The 22,249-nt window shown below is 33.3% G+C and overlaps 2 protein-coding genes and 2 pseudogenes across 4 annotated transcripts; 2 read left to right on the top strand and 2 right to left on the bottom strand.

Annotated features, from left to right (window-relative positions):
• The first annotated feature begins 3,352 nt into the window (after positions 1-3,352).
• LOC108451080 (putative threonine aspartase) lies at positions 3,353-7,867 on the top strand (annotated as a pseudogene). Its single transcript, XR_008274579.1, has 6 exons — positions 3,353-5,477; positions 6,327-6,489; positions 6,581-6,744; positions 7,194-7,317; positions 7,405-7,509; positions 7,729-7,867. The product of XR_008274579.1 is annotated as a putative threonine aspartase (transcript).
• On the bottom strand, positions 3,491-4,255 carry LOC108451079 (protein PHLOEM PROTEIN 2-LIKE A10-like). The gene has a single exon (XM_017748813.1). The coding sequence runs from the start codon at positions 4,253-4,255 to the stop codon at positions 3,491-3,493; it is 765 nt and encodes a 254-aa protein (XP_017604302.1).
• Positions 7,868-11,207: 3,340 nt separating the features above from the next.
• On the top strand, positions 11,208-14,317 carry LOC108489868 (ACT domain-containing protein ACR1-like). Of its 2 annotated transcripts, none has more exons than XM_017794573.2 (8): positions 11,208-11,498; positions 12,007-12,146; positions 12,251-12,296; positions 12,484-12,598; positions 12,712-12,779; positions 12,903-13,547; positions 13,636-13,740; positions 13,860-14,317. In XM_017794573.2, the coding sequence occupies exons 2-8, from the start codon at positions 12,076-12,078 to the stop codon at positions 14,208-14,210; spliced, it is 1,401 nt and encodes a 466-aa protein (XP_017650062.1). In that variant the 5' UTR covers positions 11,208-11,498; positions 12,007-12,075; the 3' UTR covers positions 14,211-14,317. The 2 variants fall into 2 exon arrangements, with proteins under 2 accessions (XP_017650062.1, XP_052878075.1); XM_053022115.1 differs by having other exon boundaries at positions 11,979-12,146.
• LOC108451081 (uncharacterized) lies at positions 14,301-17,474 on the bottom strand (annotated as a pseudogene).
• Between the last annotated feature and the right edge of the window lie 4,775 nt (positions 17,475-22,249).

Below are 22,249 nucleotides of genomic sequence, written 5' to 3'. Positions count from 1 at the left end.
CCTATGAATTTTCGTAAAAAAATTAATTAAATTCTTTCTTCAAAAATATATTTAATTAATTTTTTAATATCAATTCAAATTTTTAAGTAACAGTTTTTGTTGGTTATTAATGGTGCTGTTAAACTGACGCTTCATGTCAGTCACGATGCCATGTTAATTGCCACACACCCAAAAAGAAATTTAAAAGCTTTAAAATAAAAATTAAAATTAAAAGAAATGTTTTTTAATGGAATAAACTTGATAAATAGTTGTTCAGGTTCATTCATTTTAAAATCTTATTCGTTAAAATTTTATAAATTTTAAAAATATTATTAAAAATTATAAAAATATTAAAAATTAAAAAGTAATAAAAAGACCATTTAAAATTTAATAATAGAATGAATCTGGACATATGTTAGTCCAGATTCAATATGAACCTGGACAATAATATGTCCAGATTCATTGAAGATGATTATTCTAAATTATATAAAGTTCAAAAATATAAAAAAAATTCCTTCAAAAATATGAAATGTGTATCAATATTTTAATTTTATTGGTACTTTTGAAATATATAAAATTATTTTAATAAATAAAATTTAATAAGAGCCCAAGTCGCACAGCCATAATGCGTGGAGTTATTGATGAGAATCACATCATTGAAACAATGGAAAGATGAAAAATTAAATGTGTTTTAGATGAACATATCCAATGGTAAAAGATCCCATGACCAAAAATAGCCAAAATTTTTAAACTAATACACATATCAGTATCACTTGAGAGGTGCCACCATTGTCTGTTTGAAAAGTGACACAATCCACACACACTAATATTTATATCCTTAATATATAAATAAAAGTTTTCCTATTTATATATTCACATTTAAAAACCTTTACTTCTGCATTAATAAAATTATAATCTATTTATATATTTATTTACTAAAAATAATTTTATTTTTATTTTTACATACCTTAAAAGTTACTAATAAAATTAAAACATTCATACACATATCATGTTTTTAAAGGAAAATATTTTAAATATCTTTTAAACTTTATATAATTTAAAAAAATAGTTGAATCTGAACATAATATCATCTATGTTTTCATTGGATTTGGATAATCTTATATCCATATTCATTCTAAACTTTTCAACTTTTAAATAGTTTTGATTAATTTTTAATTTTTATTAATTTTAGAATATTTTTAAATGTATTTTACTCAAAAATAATTTTTTAATTTTTTAAAAATTAAGTTTTGAAATGAATGAACTTAATAAAAACTATTTTTAAAATTATTTTTAATTTTTATTTTGCTAACACAGTAGTTGGCAACGTCAGCAACTATTGTTGACATTGAGCGCCATGTCAACACCGTTAACTGTCACATCACCACTGTAATAGTCAAAGATGAAAAAAGTTAATCAAAAAATTTAATTGATGTTATTTGAGAGTTTGAGGGTTTAATTGAATGCATTTGAGGCTTAATTTTTTTTTTTGTGAAAGTTAAAAGAGTTTATATACCCCTTTAGCAAAAAAAAAAAAAAAACGGTTGTAACAACTTAACAAATTGATTCCCTCCCTGTTGCCATTTTCCCAATTTTATTAACCAAATAAAAACGGTTGTAACAACTTATGATAATCAACAAGGGCCTGAGGATGTTTCCGCTCACGTCTGCTCCTCCTTGGCTGATCTGTCACTTGTTGAGATGGCAGTTGCTAAACTGGTTAATAAAGTATTTGTTAGAGCCAATAAGGCAACCACAAACTGTGATTTTAATTTATATTTCAACTACCATTTAATCCTAGTTTCATCATTATATTTTTATTTATTATTAATTTATTGGTTTATCTTTTTAAATGTATTAAGAGTTTGAGGGTGTGAAGAGAGAGTGTAAGAGCATCATATAATAAGATTTTTTTTTTTATTTCAAAATTATTGAGTGCTTAAAAAGATGATTTGAAGAGCTGACAAGTTTATAAAATAGAAGCGACTTGCAGGGTTTAAACCTATGTGACATGAGTGCAAGTTGGGTACAGAATACAAATGATAACATTCTCAAAAGTGTCTTATATGTGCTAGAATTTAGAATTTGAAACTTGCCACTAGATAATAAGCGGTTTCAAGAGTAACCTCATTGACAAGGAGTATGAGAATCGAGATTGTTGATTAAACTAAAATGGGCTCAGATTGTTGGTATGACCCTCCAATATTGGGTATTATTAGGACCCTTACTGGGTTTTGAAACTTGATTCCTATTTCATGCAAGGAAATGATTCAGAAAAGTCTCACATACTCTAATCCTGCTATTGTCAGTTATTAGAGTACAAATTTGTGGTCAGTTGAGAATAAGAACTGAAAAAGATGATGAAGGAAGGTAAAACCCTAAATTGAAATGAGGTAGAATGAAATTTTTAGAAGCAGCATGCTTCTCTCCTTCCCATAGGTGATTTGGGTCCTTATTTTAATTTATTTATTGTTTTTATCAGTTAGGTTTTTTCCAATCCCCTACAAGTTTGCATGTTCGTTTGTACCATTTTTTTGACATAGTAGTTAACTACTCAAAATGTCCGAATCCGGCCAAAAATAGTGCTTAGCATGTAGGAGAAACTGTCTTGAGATATAGGCCATTTATAAAGCTTTGATCATGTTTGTCTTTTTCTTAATATTCGTTTGCCACAAATAAGAAAGGGTCTTGAAAGAAGCAAATTAAGATGATGTTGGCACCGAGTAACTACAAAACAGGTGACCTCTTGCCGCCATACTGCGAAGGTAAAGATTTACTTACGGTTAGAATATTCTTTTACTTATTTGTGTCCCCCCTGCTGATGAAGTTTATCAAATACTTATCTAAACAAATGCATGCATCCAAATACACTCACGCAAAAGAAACAATGGCCATTCTTTGGCTCAACCTGGAACCCAAAAAAAAAGGGTCATCTCCCCTTAAATTAATCCAAGTTGCACTAAGTGTTGAGTGTGCATCCAATATGAATATGTGCATGATGCAAATAAGCAACTAAAGTCAACCGGTAATACATGTAAGAGAAAATTTCAAAAAGAAAAAAACGAACAAAAGACGGTTTGCATTTATACCAGTTAGTACTGTTCCGCTGGCAACATTCAATGAAATGTAGCAAATTTGCAGTCGACGTATGGCATGGATTAAAATGCTTCTTTCTGGTTGCAGAAGTAAATGTGAGCCATTAAAGGCACTTCATTAGCACTAGAGTAGTAGAGTTGTAGGCCATAGCAGAAGCACCACGTTGAAGCTTACTATACAATTGTTGCAGATTAGGCATGAGCTAAACAACTATTACTCTTATTCGAGAATGAAAACTAAATTGAATCGACTCCATAGGCTTAAAATACTTGTAAATACAAAGATTTTATAAATTCCAAATATGTACAAGTAATGAAGCTAAAGATTAATTATTACAAATTCCAACATGCATTTTATTCATGAAAGCAACTTAACATAGAGCGAAGAAATGAACACATGGAGGCGTTGGTGAAAACTATAGGATGACATGACTTGGTGAAACAACTTGTGCTAGCACCAAGATCCAAACACCACCAAGAATGTGCAAGCACAGAGACAGACATATGGTGGCAACAACTGAAGACTTTGCACTAACATATCTCACTATCTCAAGACCACCTTCAACGACAGCTTCTTGAGCAACCTTGACACATTTTTTCATGTCTTGACATACCATCTCCAACAAAACTTCAAGGAATGCTCTAACTATTTCGAATGCAATCCTTCCACTCATATCAACAACAAATTTCTTATTTCTTGGCTCTGATAAAGTTGATGACACTTTTCTAACCCACCCATCATCATCATTATCATCATCATTGACATCATCAGGTGAGTCCTTTGAACTATTAGAATGTGTCAAAACTTGATGAGATATTTTGACAAGAGCCTCCATTGCACCATTAGAAGTAGTGATCAACAAGTTCCTCAGTTGTGTTGCATGGTTGGGGTTAGTCAACCCTGCAAAGAGCTCATCAAAAGTGTTGGCATCTTTAGTCTTTTCAAGATAAACGCCCACCATAGAGTTAACAAAAACTTGAATACAATCACCAATCAGCTCCCTAAACTCATCACCACACACCAAATTCAGCCAGCACGGAGTCAAATTTGAGTTCGAATCTCCTTTAGATTGCAGTTCTTTACATGCTGCCATAACCAGATTCCTAGCAAAGCTTTCAACATTAGCGGAAGCAAAACCAGCACCAGTTTCAGTAAAAAGCTTATCCATAACTTGATCCATTGAACGAGATTTGGCATTTAAGGTATCACCACTTCTTGCCTCCGATTGATAACCACGTAAAATTCCCACAGTCAGGCCTTGTGTAACCCTTGCTATGGACTGTGAAAATTCATTGGACTTGGTGATTTTCGAAACTTGTTTCAAAGTATTAGGAATTTGGTCTAATTTTGATAAGAGAAAACCATTCAAATCATTAGAAACAACTCTTATTATTTTAGCACAATCAGAGATGGCTTAAGTAATGGAAACCAAAGCTCCTAAAAGCTTTAAAACTCTGTTTCTCTTTTGAGCTATAGCAGGAAAGTGATAAACTCTATAGAAACCATAACTGGTTAAACCAAAAATCGCCATTAAAGCAACCCATTTCTTCTTCTTTTGGGAAAAATCCAAACCCTTTAAAGCCAATTACAGCTCCATAAGTTGCTAAGACAAAACTCTTCGAAAAAAGCCAAGAAAACTCACCTCAAACTCAAATGAAGTCTCCCTCTTCCTTCAAATGAAGTCTTCTAGCCCACATATATAAAAGAAAATAAGCAAAGTTTTTTTTTTTCAATCTAAGGTAAATGGTTATTACAAGTACAAAGAACATGAAAAGGAATAGATAAAAACAGAAACAAGATCAAACTTAAACTATATTGTAGAATGCAAAGACGTCAAAGCAGTTGCAGAATAATAGAGCAGTCTGTCGCAGGGATAATATTTGATTTGCATATAATATTTATTTATGCAAAAAAAAAAAAAAAAGAAAGAGAGGAATGATAAGCAAATTCAAGCATTCATTATTAGGTTTTTGAAGTTTTTAAGTTTCAACGACCACCAGAAAATTTACAACACGTTTGGTTGGCATGAATAGACAAACTATTCCTGGATGATTCGGTGATAAGCAGCTATTCATTAGTTTGGTTCACTGAATCCTCCATTCGACAGAATTTCATTCATCTCCCATTCCGCCTCTTCCCGTAATAGCCATTCCCCACCTGATTTAAAGAATAGCAATACAGAGCCTCCACCGAATAAGAAAAAAAACATAACCTCCCATTCTTACCCTTTACCACTCTCCCTCAGCAAACATCTTAAGCCACCACACCCCAACCCTGTCTCCTAGTTCTCGTTTAGTTATTCTCATCCCACGACCATCATCGACAGAAATCTCGACATTATAAAAAGCATCCCCAAAGTTGAGACGAGTAAGGTTATTATTCCCCTCAATCTCACCTCCATTGTGAGAATTTCATCTCTTTACTTCTCTGCTTGTATTTCATTAGAAAGGGGTTGTGAAAAAAATGAGTTTTCAAAAAAAAATTGGTCAACTGGTTGATCCGATTATTTTAGGGCAATTTAGGGTTAGAAAGCTAAGCTTGGTTTATTCGAATTGTTGGGCATTTCTGTTTATTGTAAGGGATTTCAGGTTGCTTGTCTCAATAGTAAGGGATTTCAATTTCAGGTTGGAATTTGTTGTTTGTGGTAAATGGGTTGAAGGGGCTTTGGATTTTGAGCTTTGAATCAGTTATAGAGTTTTTGAGCAAGAAAAAGAAAAAGAAAATAGAGGCGGGGGAGATGAGGAAATCGTTTTACTAGTAAATTTGCCATTACTTTACTTCTTCTTCTTTTTTTTCAATTTTGATTCTGAAATGTTGGGCTAGTTACAGTGTAAGCTGAACAAAGCATTTCAGTTGAAAAAATCTTTGAGGTTAAATTAAAGAGAAATTTGACATATGTGTTAATAAGCTTTGTTTATTTTTGAATCTTAATGCTTAGAGAATCATAAGTTATTTGATGGGTTATTTGATTGCTTAGTGTTTCAACAATCTTAGCATCTGTACCAGCATTCATGATTTTCTCTTAGCAATGAAGACTCTGTATATCTATAATTAGTAGTGTGAATTGTATTGATTTCACCGATATTTGATTGCTTACAAAATTGGTGGATGTTTCTTTGAGTCGTTTCTGCATTTACTTATTTTTGATCATTTTCATTTAAGATTTACCCCCCCAAATAATTTTGGAAATGTATTTCATATCAATAAGCTTGGACAATATTTTTAACTGAAATTATGCATCTATATGTCAGGCTCACATGCTCAAACTTATGATACTTTGAAGGGCAACAGTGGTGGTCAATCATGTATGCTCAACCTATCAGAAGATAATATCCTGGACACTGTGGGAGTCATTTGTGTTGACACTGAAAGAAATATAGCATAGGAGCCTCCAGTGGTGGTATTGCACTGAAGGTGATAACTACTAGACGAAACTGTATTTCTTAGTTCATTCCTCTTTGAGGCTATATGATTTATGAGACACTTTTTCCCACAATTGTGATAGGTCTCTGGTCGTGTGGGATTAGCAGCAATGTATGGTGCAGGCTGTTGGGCCTCCTCAAAAGGACCCTTTGGGGCTCGTTTCATAGTTGGTTGTTGTGTTAGCGGTGCTGGAGAATACCTAATGAAAGGATTTTTAGCTCGGGAGTGCTGTGTCTCATCGTCACTGTAGGATTCTTTTGGATTTATATGACTAACAGGAATTTGTTCCCTTTACATGAAGAAAGTTTTAGTTATCCTAAATGGACCTTGTCGAGTTAGGTTGTCTCTGCTTGTATATCTTTTTATTAATACAAAAGTAGTATAATAGGATACGATCTTTTGAAACATTAATTGTCTACTTGATTCTGAGCATGGGTGTTGAAATCAGTAAGGGTCTATGTTTGGTGAGAACTAGAAGTGATAAATCATATAATAGAAGTTGAATTTGTTCGATCTTAAATTATTTACTTAAATTCGAAGATTTATCATCTTTGATCCCATTTAGAATATTTAAGGTAAGCTAAAAGGAAAAATGAAGGACACAAGTAAATAATTTTGGCTGCCTTTGAAACATACATTAGATTCATTGCAATTTGCAATACTTGGGGTACTAATAAGGTCATTTTCATGCTTAGCTCACAGGCAGGTCCTGCCTCTGCTTGCATGAAAGTTCTTTGCTTTGTTACTCAAGATAGTAATCAAGCTGATACTGATAAAAGTGTTGGGATTTTAATCGTGCAAGCGGATGCTCCTATCAGGGCGAGGTTTCAATTAAACCACAATATATCTCTCAAAAAAAAATTATATTTATCGGATTAGTTTTTATATGTGAATTTATTGGTTTAGGTTCCAGGAAATCCTCCAAAACTGAAAGTTATAGAAATTGCAGCTGCGTACTCATCCTTGTCTTTTGGGATAGTATATTTTGGAAGTGGCATGGAAAGGCCTAAGGTATGATGCTTGCAATTAAAACATGTTTTTGGAGTAGATGGTATATTCATTGATGTAGCAAATTATAAGGTGTGGTTAAGATACTGCATTATCTATGTATGGTTATGAAGTTCCATTTATTTCTGGCAATGCTATGACAGTCATTAGAAATGAAAAGAAGTTGCATTATCTACATACACTCTCTATCTGTTGTTTATGCTTTTTTTTTTATTGATTTAGGTTTCTATTCTTAGAAGAAGTAAACAGCAGAATAGAAGTGGAATTGATCATTTTGAAGCTCAAGTTGATGTTTCTACATGACTGATTTTTGTTTAACCTATTTTTTCAAGGATAAATTATCATATCAAATCAAATCAAATCTCTTCAATTTACTTAGTTTCTTTGTTTGGAAGTGTATGTAGTACTATAAAAGAAAATAACCTATCCCCCTTCGAGATTGCCATTTAATGGTTAATATCGATGAATAAAAGTTAAAAGTGATCAAATCGATATGATCTTAACCTCACTAGTTCAATGGTATTACTATTGAGCCAAAGTCTATAATATTTGTTTTTATTACAGCAAAAGAAACAAGCAACCTTTATCATAGAAAACATATGATAATTACCTTAACACAGCAACATCTCATCCCTAAACAGTGGGGTAGCCAGGGGGCTGGCATGGGCCCCGGCCCCCCTAAAATGGAAAATTTCATTTTAAGCCCTTGAAAATTTTTAAAAATTTTAAATTAGTAAAGGTAAAATTACACTTTGGCCTCTCCTAAAATTATAAAAGTTAATCCTTTACAAATTATAAAAATATAAACTATAAAAAATTAAAATTTCATCCGCCCCTAAAAAAATTTTCTGACTTCACCCCTGTCCCTAAAGGCTTCCCCGGTCTGAATGGATCCTCTAAAAGGATAGTTAGCTCAACCAATACATAGCTTTCATCATCATTGTTGAAGGTGAAATTAAATGCATTGCCTCTAATGTTTATGGCTTATTCCAGTGTTATGAATGGTGTTGATTAGTCACCATTCAAGAATGTGATTTAAAATTATATTCAGCATTATTTGAAGTAGAAGGTTTAACTGAGGATAAGCGCTATCGCACATTGACCAAAATTTCAGATCATTACTTCTAATATTTTGTTTTTATTATAGAATAATTAAATTATTTGTTTCACTAATGAAATTTTAGCACATTAAATATGTATTGCAATTTAAAAATAATAAAGTAGATTATATATAATTTTATAGTATTATATATTATGATTTTTAATTCATATTATAATTATATTAAGAATGTTATTAAATTGTATTTTATATTAAATTATATTTAATAATAATTATGTTAAAATATGGTTAAATTATTTATTATTTTAATAAAATATATTTAACAATAATTTTATTAAAATTTAATAACATTAACAATAATCATCTATCTAACAAAATTTCTGCTAAGAGTACTTTGGTCATTTAAGTCTTTTTTCTTATACTATTACGACATCTATTCCATTCAACCAAACACAAGAATTCTATTACAGCTCTATTCCATTCCATTCAACCAAACAATTAAATTACTGATTATAGCTCTATTCCATTACAGCTCTATTTAATTACAGCCCTATTCCATTACAGTGAATCAAACATGTTAAAGTATGTCACTAAACTAATAATAATAATAATAAAAGGCGGACCTTTGCGATTGGACTCCAATGGGCCTACACGTTCACAGTTTTCAGCTTGTTTTAGTTTATAATTCACACACATACCTCAAATTTACACCTCATTACTTTTCCATCATGCTTCCTTTCGGGTAAATACATAATCAATTTAATTAAAACATTTTTTTTAGTATATCAATTTTTTTATTAAATTGAAAATCATTTGAACTGATGGCAACTATCCGAGCTAACTAATGTCATTATAAAAGTGGAAAATCAAATTATGTCCAATTAAAATATAAAGATTAAATCTCAATTTGAGAATAATAAAGAGATCAAAATTGTGATTTGACCATTGTCTTATAATGGGTAAATAAAACAAATGAAGTTCGACACTTGTCATGGGGAGAAGGCCCCCTTACATATACAAAGTATAGTTAAAATTATAGTTTGGTCCCTCTACTATGTTTAAGTTTAAGATTTAGTATTTATACTTTATTCTAACATAATTCGGTTCCAATACTTTCATAACATCATTTGTAATGCTTTAATTTTTTTCGCATAGTAAGTGATACTACTCTGGGACTCGTTATAATGAAATTTTAAAAAATATTCAAATATAAGACAAATAACGGAATTTTAAAGGAATTATAATGATTTGTGGTCGAAAATCAATGAAGACTTTCTCTTTTCACTTCTCCATTCTCTTTCTCAAATCCCACAAAAATCTTCCCTATTCACCTTATTTTCTTGCAAAAATCTTGTAGAATCCCCATTTGTAAACTTGGTTCCATCTTCAACATATTTCCATGAAAGGTAAGGTTTTTCTTGAGCTAGAGAGAGAAAGCTTGAGTTAGTGTGAGAAAGTGAAAAACAAAGAGTTAATAAGTGGGTGGTAAAACTTTGAGTAAGAGAATTCTTGGACTAATAAAGTAGAGAAATTTCATGACTTTTCTCTTTCAAAGGTAAGTACTCAAGGAATTGTCTTTACTTTAGAATTTAAATGACTAAATGCTAAAATGGGACTAAATATTAATAATCATAAGTGAATGAAATATTTTAATGGAAATGGAAATAGAGACAAGACTAAGATGTGAATATTTTAAATTTTATTTATTTAAATTTAATAAGTTATTTTATACAATAATTATTTTTAAATTTTAGACATATATTTTATTTTTAAAATATAATTAAATCTTATTTTATGAATTTTGTTCAAATAATCTAAAAACATATTGATGAGAGATGACTTCTCGTACATTTTGACTTACTAAATATTTAATTACATTATATAATATTTATTATAAATTATTTATACTAATTTCAATTACATTATATAGTATTTGATAATTATTTTTACTTGTCCAAGGACCGACTAATGATGACAATTAGTATATGTAATTATAATATATATTACAAAACATGATATAAAAATTACGATATAATCAAAGGACTAAAATTATAATTATAAAATTTTAGGGGCTAAAACTAAAAAATATATATTAAAAATATTTAAGTTAAATTATTAATTTCTCAAAAGGACTAAAATTATGATTTTTCTATTTAACCAAAAGTTAAAAAGAAATAAATTGAATTTTTTAATTTTGGGAGGGCTATAAATGCATTTATAATAATAAATGAAATGAGAATCCGAAAATTCCAAATTAAATAAAAAAAGGGAAAACGTGGTTAAAAAACAGTAATATTTCCTTAAAACTATTTTGAGCAATTTTAGGGAAAGAATAAATAGTCATTAGCCTAAATGCAGATCACTTGAAACCAGCTCAGCCTTATAAACTCCTCATCAACCAACCAAAATTAGAAAATTTTTAATTTATGAAACAACCCACCATGAGACGCCACGTCATCGACACCTAATCCTAATCCTGACTGGGTAAAGAGCCACAAAAGGTTTGGAGCCAGGTGGCGTTGAATGGGAGAGCTGGAGCTTCCCTAACCCAGAAGTGATACGTGTGTTACAACCTCGTACGTGGCTAAGTCCTCATCGACACTCATAAATTTTCCTACTACGTAAAAAGGGAACTAACCAAAATTTCCATATATATAAAGCTCTTTTCACATTCATTCACTTATGTAAACACCTCCCAAGTTCCTTGCATCAACTACAACTTTTTTTGCACACTTAACCATCTAACAAAGAAAACAGGAAATTGGACCAACGTTCTTTATTTTGGTTAGACTCTCATTTGTTTCGGTTTTACACCATTTTTACCCATAAAAACCTTCCAATAGTTAGCAAAATTGCAGGGACTGTTATTTGATTTCCTTGTTTCCAGAAGATTTGCCTTCTGCAGTTCAAACCCATCTCTTCCTATACAAAGGTATCTTTAGTTTCTTTGCCTTTTTTTTTTTTTTTCTTTTTTCATCTCTTTATACGTTTCTTCCATTTGAGTTTTGTGTTGGAAAACACTTGGGGAAGGGAGGGTTTTATAGAAAATTCAATATTTTTTTAATTGTTTTTGCATTTATGCATGCAATGAAAATACCCAGAACCAGAAGTCAATAGAAATCGTTTTTTGGTTTTATCTCGATGACCCCCAAATCCTATTTAGATTAGATCCAAAGAGATTTTCATTTAATTTTCTTCTCTCTTATCCTTTCCAATGAAGAAATTAAACAAAAGCCAAACATGCAGAAATTTTCATATCAGCGTAAAAAACAGCTGTCGTTTGCAATCATATCCTTTGTTCCATATTTATTATATTAAAAAAAAAAGCAAGTTGGACGTCGCTGCTTGCTTATAACTTCCTCTATCGTATACATTGATTTTGCCGCAATTTCAATTATTGACATGTATATAGATCACGTTGATGCATATCTTTTTCATAGTTCCTAAGGCTTTAGTCTCCAAAGGAAGCAAAACTTGAAAGGCCTTCTTTTCATTATTTGAACAAGAAGATGGAGATTGTTTATCAGCCTTATATTGACCCTGAGTTTGAGTCCCTTATTGAACGAATCAATGCTCCAAGGTATTGCAAACAAAATGAATTAATTATATTAATTACTTGCGTTTTGTTTGATAAATAAAAACGTAACCTGGCTTGGTTTAATTCGCCAGTTTGGTGTTTTGCAGAGTTTGTATCGATAACGACACATGCCAACACTGCACGGTTGTCAAGGTTCAGAATAAACAAAACTATTGATACATGATGTTTGGTTTATATATAAAAGGGTAGTTGTGTGATATTTTTGGAGTGTATGCAGTTCTTTTCTAAAGAGGCTTTTAAAGGGTATATAGCCATCTGAAAAGCAAGAATATAACATGGGAAACCAACCCTTCTTCTTTATATATGTCATCGTTCACAGGTGGACAGTGCAAACAGGCATGGGATTTTGCTAGAAATGGTCCAAGTTTTGACTGATCTCGACCTTGTTATATCCAAATCGTACATTTGCTCCGACGGTGGATGGCTCATGGATGGTCAGTGGCTCAATGCTCCTCCCCACATACCATCCACCATAAAGTATCAAACAATAATTTTCAGTCCCCCTAATTCATTTTTTTTCCCCTTTTTGGGGTTGCATGGCTTGTAGTGTTCCATGTGAGAGACCAGCTTGGGAAGAAAATCACTGATGAGACTCTCAATCTTTACATTCAACAGGTCTCTTCTTCCCTATATTTTTTCCTGATATTATATATATATGGAGTAGCAAAGTTTTGATTTATTATGGTATGGGGGGTTTTGATTTGTTTTCTAATGGGAAAAGGAAATGATAATTGATAGGAACTTTGTGATACTAAGATGAGAGGAGGGGTTCCAAAGGAATTACAAACATGTCAGAAAAGGAAGCTAAGGCCATGCCATATCTCAACAGAGCATACGGCCTTGGAGATAACTGGAAGGGACCGGCCTGGCCTCATGTCTGATATATCTGCAGCCCTATACGAATTGGGATGCCATATTATGACAGCCGTAGCGTGGACTCATAACGGCCGCATGGCCTGCATAATTCAAGTGGAAGATGGACTCAAAGGAGGGCCTATCATGGTTCAAAAACGACTGGCTCTAGTACAGGAGAAGCTAGAGAGTGTAGTTGAGGGCCATCATGAGAATAGAGATAAGAAGAGTGTACTGTTAACCGCTCCGGCAGCCGATAGGACACATACAGAACGGCGACTCCACCAGATGATGTACGCCGAAAAAGACTACGAACCATGTCAGGGATGTGATGGCAGCTGCAGGTGCTGGAATGGGTGTAAGAAGACTCATGTGACAGTTGAGACTTGCAAGGAAAAAGGGTACTCGGTGGTGAACGTGAGGAGTAGGGACAGAAACAAGCTATTGTTTGATACAGTTTGTGCCTTAACCGACATGCAATATGTTGTATTCCATGCAGCCGTCAGCTTAAAAGGCTCTATGGCTAATCAGGTAAGTTAACTTGGAATTTCTTGCAAATGTCTCGCAATTTTATCCTTGTCCATATGGTTTTAAAATTGTTTATTTTTTCAACTTCCAGGAATATTTTATAAGGAGGCAGGACGGTTGCAGTTTGGCGTCAGAAACTGAAAGTCGTAAACTTGCACAATGTCTGGTTGCGGCAATCGAACGAAGAGTTTCCCATGTTAGTTAAAAACATTTACGTTTTTGATTCAGTTTCCCATGTTTTGAAATGTGTTAGATACGGACAGATGAAGTGGTACAAAAGTACTATAATCCTTTTATGTGATGCCATTGACGCAGGGGTTAAGGCTGGATATATGTACTGAAAACAAGATGGGGTTGCTGTGGTATTTAACGAGGGTGTTTCGAGAAAATGGGCTATCAATAACACGAACGGAGATAGGAACACATGGGGAAAGAGCAAGCGGATGTTTTTATGTTACGGATGCTTCAGGGAATGATGCAAATCCAAGGACAGTAGAATTGGTGAGACAACAGATTGGGGGATCTGTTTTTGTTGTAAACAAGTCCCCCAATTCTTCATTAAGAATCAGCAGAAGCAATGGTGAAATGGAAGACAGACCCAGATTTTCGTTAGGAAATCTCTTGTGGTCTCAGCTTGAGCGACTTACATTCAGTTTCGGTCATTAAAAGACCAAACTACCATTTCATGCTGTAACTATGTCATTGTCTGTACATAAATTTCTTCATCTCTTGGAATAAATCAACAACTTACATTGATTCTTTCCCCAAAGCAATTCTTCTATGAAAATTCAAAGTAGAGCAGAGCGTTAGTTTTTCCTACAAAACAAACCTGTCCCAAGCCTGCATCAAATAACTTCCTGATAAGCATATTGTCGTTTCTAGCTAAGCCATTATGTATCGCTCCACAAAGATACATAACAACTTCAATCACTACAGCTCTAAATTTTTCTCTGATCAAACAGAAATTACATAATTCATTAGACACAAATCCACGTGGAAATCACATAGAGCATATAATTATCCAATTTTAACTGGGTTTTATGTACAAAACATAGTTTCTAGAGCCTTAGCTTGGACTGATGGAACCATACACATATAACCATGAAGAGTCTAAATTTCAAATACGCCAAAGGTTTAGGGTTCACATGATCTCTTCAATATCAAGCCAGTTATTTGATTCCTTGGTTTCAGGGTTACGAGCACTTACTTGCTCAGACCCAAGATGTTTGTCACCAACACAGCTAACATCTTTAACCGAGTCTGTAGAGTTCCTGCCAAGTTGAACCTAATCTCTTGAGTCTTTTGTTGAAGAATCAGAACCAGATGTCACTTTCTTATAACTTATTGGCACACTATCGTCATCATCATCCTCCAGGTCACTGAATGAAACATCCTCATCATTTCCAAGTAGGATTGTGGTAGCACTTCTGCCAAATGCCTCTGAAGTTTTCTCTTCTAACCAGTCATAAGCATCATCTTCAAATTTCTTAATAGAAACTCTAGATGAACCAGATGTTGAATGTTGATGTTTAATCACTTTTGTCGGCTCTTCTTTAATGACAAACTTGTCAACAACCTGCATCTCACCACTCTGAACTGGATACTTCTCTGTTTCAATTTCAACAACTATAGCAGTATCGCCTTCTTCACTTCTAGTTGCCTTGAGTAGCACGACCTTTGATTGACTTGAACAAAGCAATGAAAGAGACTCTTCACATGGTAAATCAGCTGTTATTTTTGAAGTGTCTCTTTCAGAATGATCTTCTACCACCTCCACCTTCGCTCGATACTGTAACCCTGGCATTAACATCTCTCTAGCTACAACTACCTGCTTGTAAACTATTGAACAGTTAAAATTGTAGAAAAGGAATGAGGAACAGAGTCAAAAAAGCTGAATCACAGAAGAATAATGAAGGAAATGATGAGTATAAGAGTGAAAAAATGTGTTTACACAAAGATGGTCACTGCAAGGAAATGTCAGGGCTGCTAGCAGAACAGATTGGCAAAGCAGAATATTTGATATACTAGCACTTCTTTCTCATAAGAGAGAATGAGTGAAAATGATGTTCTAGTCTAGAAAAGGCATTGCTGAAAACTAGATGAGTTTCTAATTTCCTATCTCATTAAGAGTTTCTTTGCATCTTTTAACTGTAAGTATATGTTTTTTTCTTATTCCTAAAACTTGGTAAATGGATTCTTCACCTTGACAACATACCTTACATTACATTGGAAAAACATAAATTGGTGGTTAACCAATGAAAAAAATAAAACTGACGAACTTATTTGGGGAGTAGACAAAAGTTCCGCATCATGTTCATTGAGTTGGGGATGTAGAAGTATAAAATAGATCTTCCAAAAGCAACCCTTACTCATATATCCTGGGCAAATTTCAATCCTAAGTGCAGGCAATCTCGGTGTAAGACGCTTAATGGCTAAAGCATGTTCTTGTTGTGCATCAGACATGTCAAAATCTGAAATTTAGAAAAGAAAAAACATACAAGGATACTTGTAATCAGCCAGATTCATACCTAAAACACTAATAAGCATAATTAAGGATAGACCAACCTTTATGGAAGTTGGCAACCCTTAGTTAATATAGAGGCAATGAAATGGTGCTGAGATATGCCATTAAATGCAACTTCATACAAGACATCAAAATATTTAGCCAATTTCTTAAGGGTAGAGCCAGAAGTTTCCGTACTAGTGCGTGCCTACATATATATTGGCCATGCAAGGTAGCTAAATAGAAGAAAAGACATTAATTTAACCAAGAGTCAGCCAAAAAGAAGGCATGAGTGTCACCAAGAAGTAGAGGACGGTATAACACAATATGACCAGAAGAAGTACTACCTTATACTCCAAAGTTTCCTAATTCAGAATTAAAAATTAATTACATAGAGCAAAGAAGAAATTCACAAATCATTAATAAAAGATTATACAGAAAGGTCTCACGTAAGACTAATGAGTAGTTCTGATAATTGCTTTAACACCAATCAGCCATCCAACTACACAGAGCACCCTAAAGCAGGCAGGCTTATACACACGACAGTATAAGCAGCCAAACCTTCCTATACGGGGATTTTTAGTTAAATCTAATAGAGATTACAAACTTAACCTGATTGAGCAACTACAAAGCATAAAGCAATTGAGCGATCCTTCAATGGAAACCAGAAAGGGCGAGAAAAATTACAACATTTTATACTAGATAATCAATTGCACAGGAATAATCAATAATCAAAATCAATCAAATAAAATCCCAATTCACAGAAAGAAATCTCCAAATAAAAAGAGAAACAGAGGGAATTTACCAATGAATGAACAAAATGTGGGCTTTCTTTTTTATTAAAACACATCAGTCCGCCAAATTGGAAAGTAAATTACCATCAAAATCATCATTATCAGGTACGAGAAAATTGAGCCAAGTTCTTGGATGCATCACGATATCCCTAGTGAAGGCAACAACATCTTCCGTCACACCGACAACGTTTCCGTTCTCGTATTTTTCAAGGTTCTCTTCGTCAGATCCCAACTGAAGAAAATTCGAAGCCATCTTAGCGAACTCCGAGACGGTAATATTTTTAGACAGTTTCGAGATTTCGGTCTTGAACTTCCCCCCAATCTCCGATAAATCACTATGTATTCCCGCTATCAATGCCTCATCAGACGCCTCATCCCAACCATCGGATGGTGGTCGGAGTGACTGTTCATCCTTAATGTGATCGAGTTGTCGGTTCGTGACCCCAAAAGAGGCGGGGCAAGGAAAGAGGCAACGGCCCAGAATTGGCGGGTTAGGGTTTTGGTAAGCTCGAAGATGTCTTCTTTAACGCCACGAAGAGTGTTCGGATCTGACGAAGGATGGGAATGGGAGGGAGAGGGTTGATCAGGGTCAAGGTCGGGTTCGAATTTGGATTCAGTGCAGTATCTGTATTGTCATCATCGTCTTTGTCGAGTTTCAGCGAGTTGACAATAGATCTAGATAACCACAACAATATTATTTCTTCCCGTTCCTGTTCTGTCTTGTTATTAAAGTCCGAAGTACAGTTTGGAGAGGACGAAAAGAGGAGGAAATAGAAATGGGTTAATTCCACTAAAATATTATTATTTAATATTTATGAATTAAATATAATATTATAGTTAATACCTATACGAAAAGTTTTCCTAATAGAATAATTAATTATAGTATCAAAAATCAGTGATTTAAAAAATGAAGGATTGAAATTTCGTTTTTATAAATTGAGTCTGTAAATATTATTATTAGATATTTATGAAATTATTATATAAATGAATTGAGATTTGATCTGAAAATTTTAATGATTTAATAGTTTATTAAGATATAAAGATTAATTTGTAAAAATCATAAAAGTTAATTGCTAATGATTTTTATTAGTTAAATGAGCTAAAAAGTAATTGTACAAGGGTTTAAATGGCAATAGGACCATTCTTTATTTGGTTGGACGGTTAATTGTTGTTTTATAAGTTAAATTTTAATAAATTAATAATAATATATTTTAGAATATTAAACAAAAGAGTGATCGTCTTTATTTTTACCCTTACCACCAATTCTTCAAACAAACAATCAAGAAACACCATTTTTTAAGTTCTAAGGTTCGGCCAAGCTTCCATCCATGCATGTCAGTATTCTTCAGCTCTACTTTTTGTAAATTTTATATTTTTGAAATCATTGTAGTTTAATCTAACTAGTTTGGGTATTAAATCGTAAGATTATTAAAGGTTTTAAGAGTTTCTATTGATGACTTTTAAGCTTTTTGAATGTTAAATGGTAGATTTTAAAGTTTAGAAATGAAATAGGATTTATTTGTAAAGTGAATTTAGTTAGTTTTGAGTTTAGAGACTAAAATGAAAATAGTGTAGATTTGATATATAATTTTTGTAAATATTGTTTCTATAGGATTAAAGAATGATGAAATTGAAAACGGAGCTTATTTGTGAAAGATATAATAGTTTCAGTTTTAGAGACTAAATTGAATAAAATGTTAAAGTTCAGAAAATTGTATAAAATGAAATTAAAAGTTCATATGCATGTATTTTAGTATTATAAAGTATAAAATTGATATTTTGAACTTAATTATTGTATAGATCAAGAACTAGTAGATAATCGAAGAAAAGGAAAATTACAGATTAATCCCTAACACTTCTGCTTTTATTGTTTGCCCTGGTAAGTTCATATGGTATGACTGTAATTAAATTGTTATTTAAATTGTTAGATAATTTAGTTATGAATTTGTATATGATAGATAATAATTTGGACTAATTGTGATTTGATACTTGTATATACTTAATGAATCTTGAATGAGATGACATTGATATAAATTTTGAGTTTGGACTCAATTGAAAGGTAATTAGATGTGTATGTGAGAATTAAACCATGTGTAGAGTATTGAGAAACATTGAGATGATTATGATACATGTTTTAGTTAATGAAAGTGTTGTGATAACATGAATGCCTGAATCTTGAAGAAGTGCTCATGTTAGCACTACGGTGCTCCTGATAGTGCTACTGTGACATCCCTAAATTGACCCTAGTCGGAAAGTGGTTTCGGGACCACTAAACCGAGTCATAATAATAATTAACCATCATAATTGATGCTCATTATATGCATATATGCATGTGTGAAAATTTCATGTTTGGATTTTGTTAATTGTAAGTGAATTTTTATCAAATAGGACTTATGTGAGAAAATTTAGAAATGTGCTAGGCAAATGTAAGGTGGCCTATTAATACATGTGGGAAAGTGTTGTCCTTGCATGTCAAATTAGCCAAAATGAAGCATGATGGCGGCCATGCTATGAGTGGAAACATGTTACCAACATGTTTAGTTAGTGGATTATGTAGGAAGAATAAAGAAATGAAAAAAAAAAAGAGAATATGAAGAAAACAAAGAAAAGAAAAAAAAGTGTTCATTCTCTCATTTTTCTCCTTGCTTGGCTGAATGTACTAAGAAGAAAGGGGAAAGCTTGAGAAAATCAGCCATGGGAGTTTGCTAGACTAAGGTATGTTGATGTTATCCATGAGATTCATGCATGTTTTAGTTGATAGTTTGAGTTCCACCTAACCCATGGTCTAAACCTTTACCATGAAATGGGGATGATATTCGACCATGGGTGTTGTCTTCTTGGTATCATTGATGTTTGATGTTTGATGTTGTGGTGGTGAGGCATGAAGATGAGTTAAGTTTCGCTAAGGTGGGTTTGTGTGGATGTCATTTGCATGCTAAGTGTCAAGCTTTGTAATGATATATGTGTATGGTGTCTTTGATGTTGTGAATGGAAGTAGAAGAAAAGTAAAAGAAATTTATGTAGAAATATGATGTATGTGGATTCATAGGATGTTACAAATAGATGTGAAGCTATGCTAGAAGAGAAAAGAAATTCGCCAAGTGTTCATGGGAGGAAAACTATGTGTTTGAAAGAATAAAAATGATGCCATAATTGATAGTATAGGTATTCGCCATTTAATCAAGTGTGTAGGTGATGTTAGATCAATTTTAGCACATTCGGCTATAGATAGGCATGTTGATAATCTCATTTAGACAATTAGACATAAAAGGGTGGTAATGAGGTTGAAAATTGTTGAATGGCTAGTTGGGTAATGAATGAAGCATTCGCCATATGGGGTAAAAATGGGTCATATGCTCATGAGATAAAATTTTGTGAATTGATGTATTAATGATGATAGTATAGTTGATGTCATGTATATATGTATAAATATTTGGCAAGACGGTTAAACTAGTTAATTTATTGACTAAGCTCAAGAAGCTCGAGGTGGAGAAACAAGCAAAGGCAAAGGAAAGAACATCGAGTAGCCGAGTTGGAACCATTTTGCCCAACACAAGGTAAGTCATTAAGCACATATGTTTGATATTGCTTAAATGATTGTAAAATCTATGCAATTGTATTTAATGGGATGCTATATATATATATATATAAATGAAATTGTATGTGTATGGAGTGATGACAATTGTTGAATGTAAAAGAAATAGTGAAATGTGTAGAAAGTTTGCTTTCGGCACTAAGTGTGCGGGCAATACGTGTGTACGGTGACGAGATTGGCACTAAGTGTGCATGCTGGAAAAATACGGCACTGGGTGTGCGAGCTCGAAGGGTATGGCACTATGTGTGCGGGCTTAAATTGCGTGGCACTAAGTGTGCGAAATCGAGTATTAAGCACGTGTGTGCGTACTCTATATATATGGAGGTGTGTCTCCATCGAGTTGAGTATGGACAGCGGATCGGTAAGTACCTCGAGCTCATGACGAATAGAAAATACGTTCATGCTCGGGGTTGAATTTGGTAAGCCTTAAATCTATGTGATGATTGAAATTGTATGATTGTGGTGGAAATGAGTTAGTGTGTGAAAATGCTTCAAATATCTTGTTGTGTAGAATATGAAATGTGGATGTATGACTTGGTATGAGATTGGACCAAAAGGTCCGAGGAATTATGGTATAGATTCGATATGGATGAGTACCTAACCTCGTTTATTGTTCATGTTGTAGTAACTTTATCAGTGGATTGATGAATGCTTATGACTTACTGAGTTATAAACTCACTCGGTGTTTTCTTGTCACCCATTTTAGGTCTCTCGGACTCGTATTGTTTGCGTGATCGGAACCGTCGTTGAAGTCATCACACCGGCTGAAATATTTTGGTATTGTCTTCGTTGTTGAAGAACATTTGGCATGTATAGGCTATTATATTTTGTTGAACTGTGGGTTGTAAACTTTAAGCCATGTGAAAATGGCCTATGTGGTCGTCGAGTGGGATGCTAGAACCTATAGCCACGAGTCTTAGAAACTTTAATTTTGATAAGGTGGCCATAATTTGTGTCATGTATGATGGATGATTAAGGCCAAGGAAAGATTCATGAAATTGGCATAGTCTACTGCAGTAACTGTTGCGGACAGTAGCAGTGAGGTGAGATTGAAAAATCACTAAAAATAGTATAAGTAGAATTAAATAGTGAATAAATTATGCAATTGAACCTTGATGAATCTAGTTTAATATGGATGGAACGAAACGACCATATGAGCAGTATACTGAGAGATATTAAAGTTCTCGTGAGACAGGGCCAGAACGGTTTCTGGGTCCCCTGTCGTGACTTTGAAAATTTACTATAAATTATCCAGAAAGAATTAGAAGTCATGCCTTATATGTGCAGATTCAATTTTGAGTCTAGTTTCATTAGAAACAAACGGCACCAGTATTAAAGCCCTGTACAGAGATATATTTAAGTTTTAACGCACGAAGGTCAGTGTAGTCGACTCCTGTAACATTGGTGACTTTAACTAATAAACTGTACCAATTGGCCTGACCAAAAATTCTAGAAATAAATCCATGGATAGATATATGAGTCTAAATTCAGGGAAAATTTACGGAATCAGTTTCCGAGTTTTGAAACTCGAGATATGATTTTTAAGGCGACAGTGACGCAGTTAGCTAGCCTGCCTAGAACAGCAATCAGATTTTACAAAGAGAGAAATAAGGGAAGTAAGCCCGGTAACACCACGTGTTCAAATCCGGTGACGGTCACGGGTTTGGGGTGTTACAGCTACGATGCTCTTGTTAGCACTACGGTGCTTCTAATAGCATATGCATGCTCTTGTTTGCATTACGATACCCTGACTGCACATTTGTGCCCGGTTATGTACTCTAGTGCCATGTTTGCACTTCGGTGCTCCTATATG

Source organism: Gossypium arboreum, chromosome 11 (assembly GCF_025698485.1).
Source record: "Gossypium arboreum isolate Shixiya-1 chromosome 11, ASM2569848v2, whole genome shotgun sequence".
Taxonomy (NCBI): domain Eukaryota; kingdom Viridiplantae; phylum Streptophyta; class Magnoliopsida; order Malvales; family Malvaceae; genus Gossypium; species Gossypium arboreum.
This window is presented reverse-complemented; position numbering and strand designations above follow the sequence as displayed.

What these genes read in the sequence shown, in the direction of transcription:
- LOC108451079 (XM_017748813.1), bottom strand. Translation starts at nt 4,255, where the DNA reads ATGGATCAAGTTATGGATAAGCTTTTTACTGAAACTGGTGCTGGTTTT.
- LOC108489868 (XM_017794573.2), top strand. Translation starts at nt 12,076, where the DNA reads ATGGAGATTGTTTATCAGCCTTATATTGACCCTGAGTTTGAGTCCCTT. An exon ending in TCAATCTTTACATTCAACAG is followed by an intron (nt 12,780 to 12,902) that starts GTCTCTTCTTCC and finishes GATAATTGATAG; the next exon opens with GAACTTTGTGATACTAAGAT. An exon ending in AAGGCTCTATGGCTAATCAG is followed by an intron (nt 13,548 to 13,635) that starts GTAAGTTAACTT and finishes TTCAACTTCCAG; the next exon opens with GAATATTTTATAAGGAGGCA.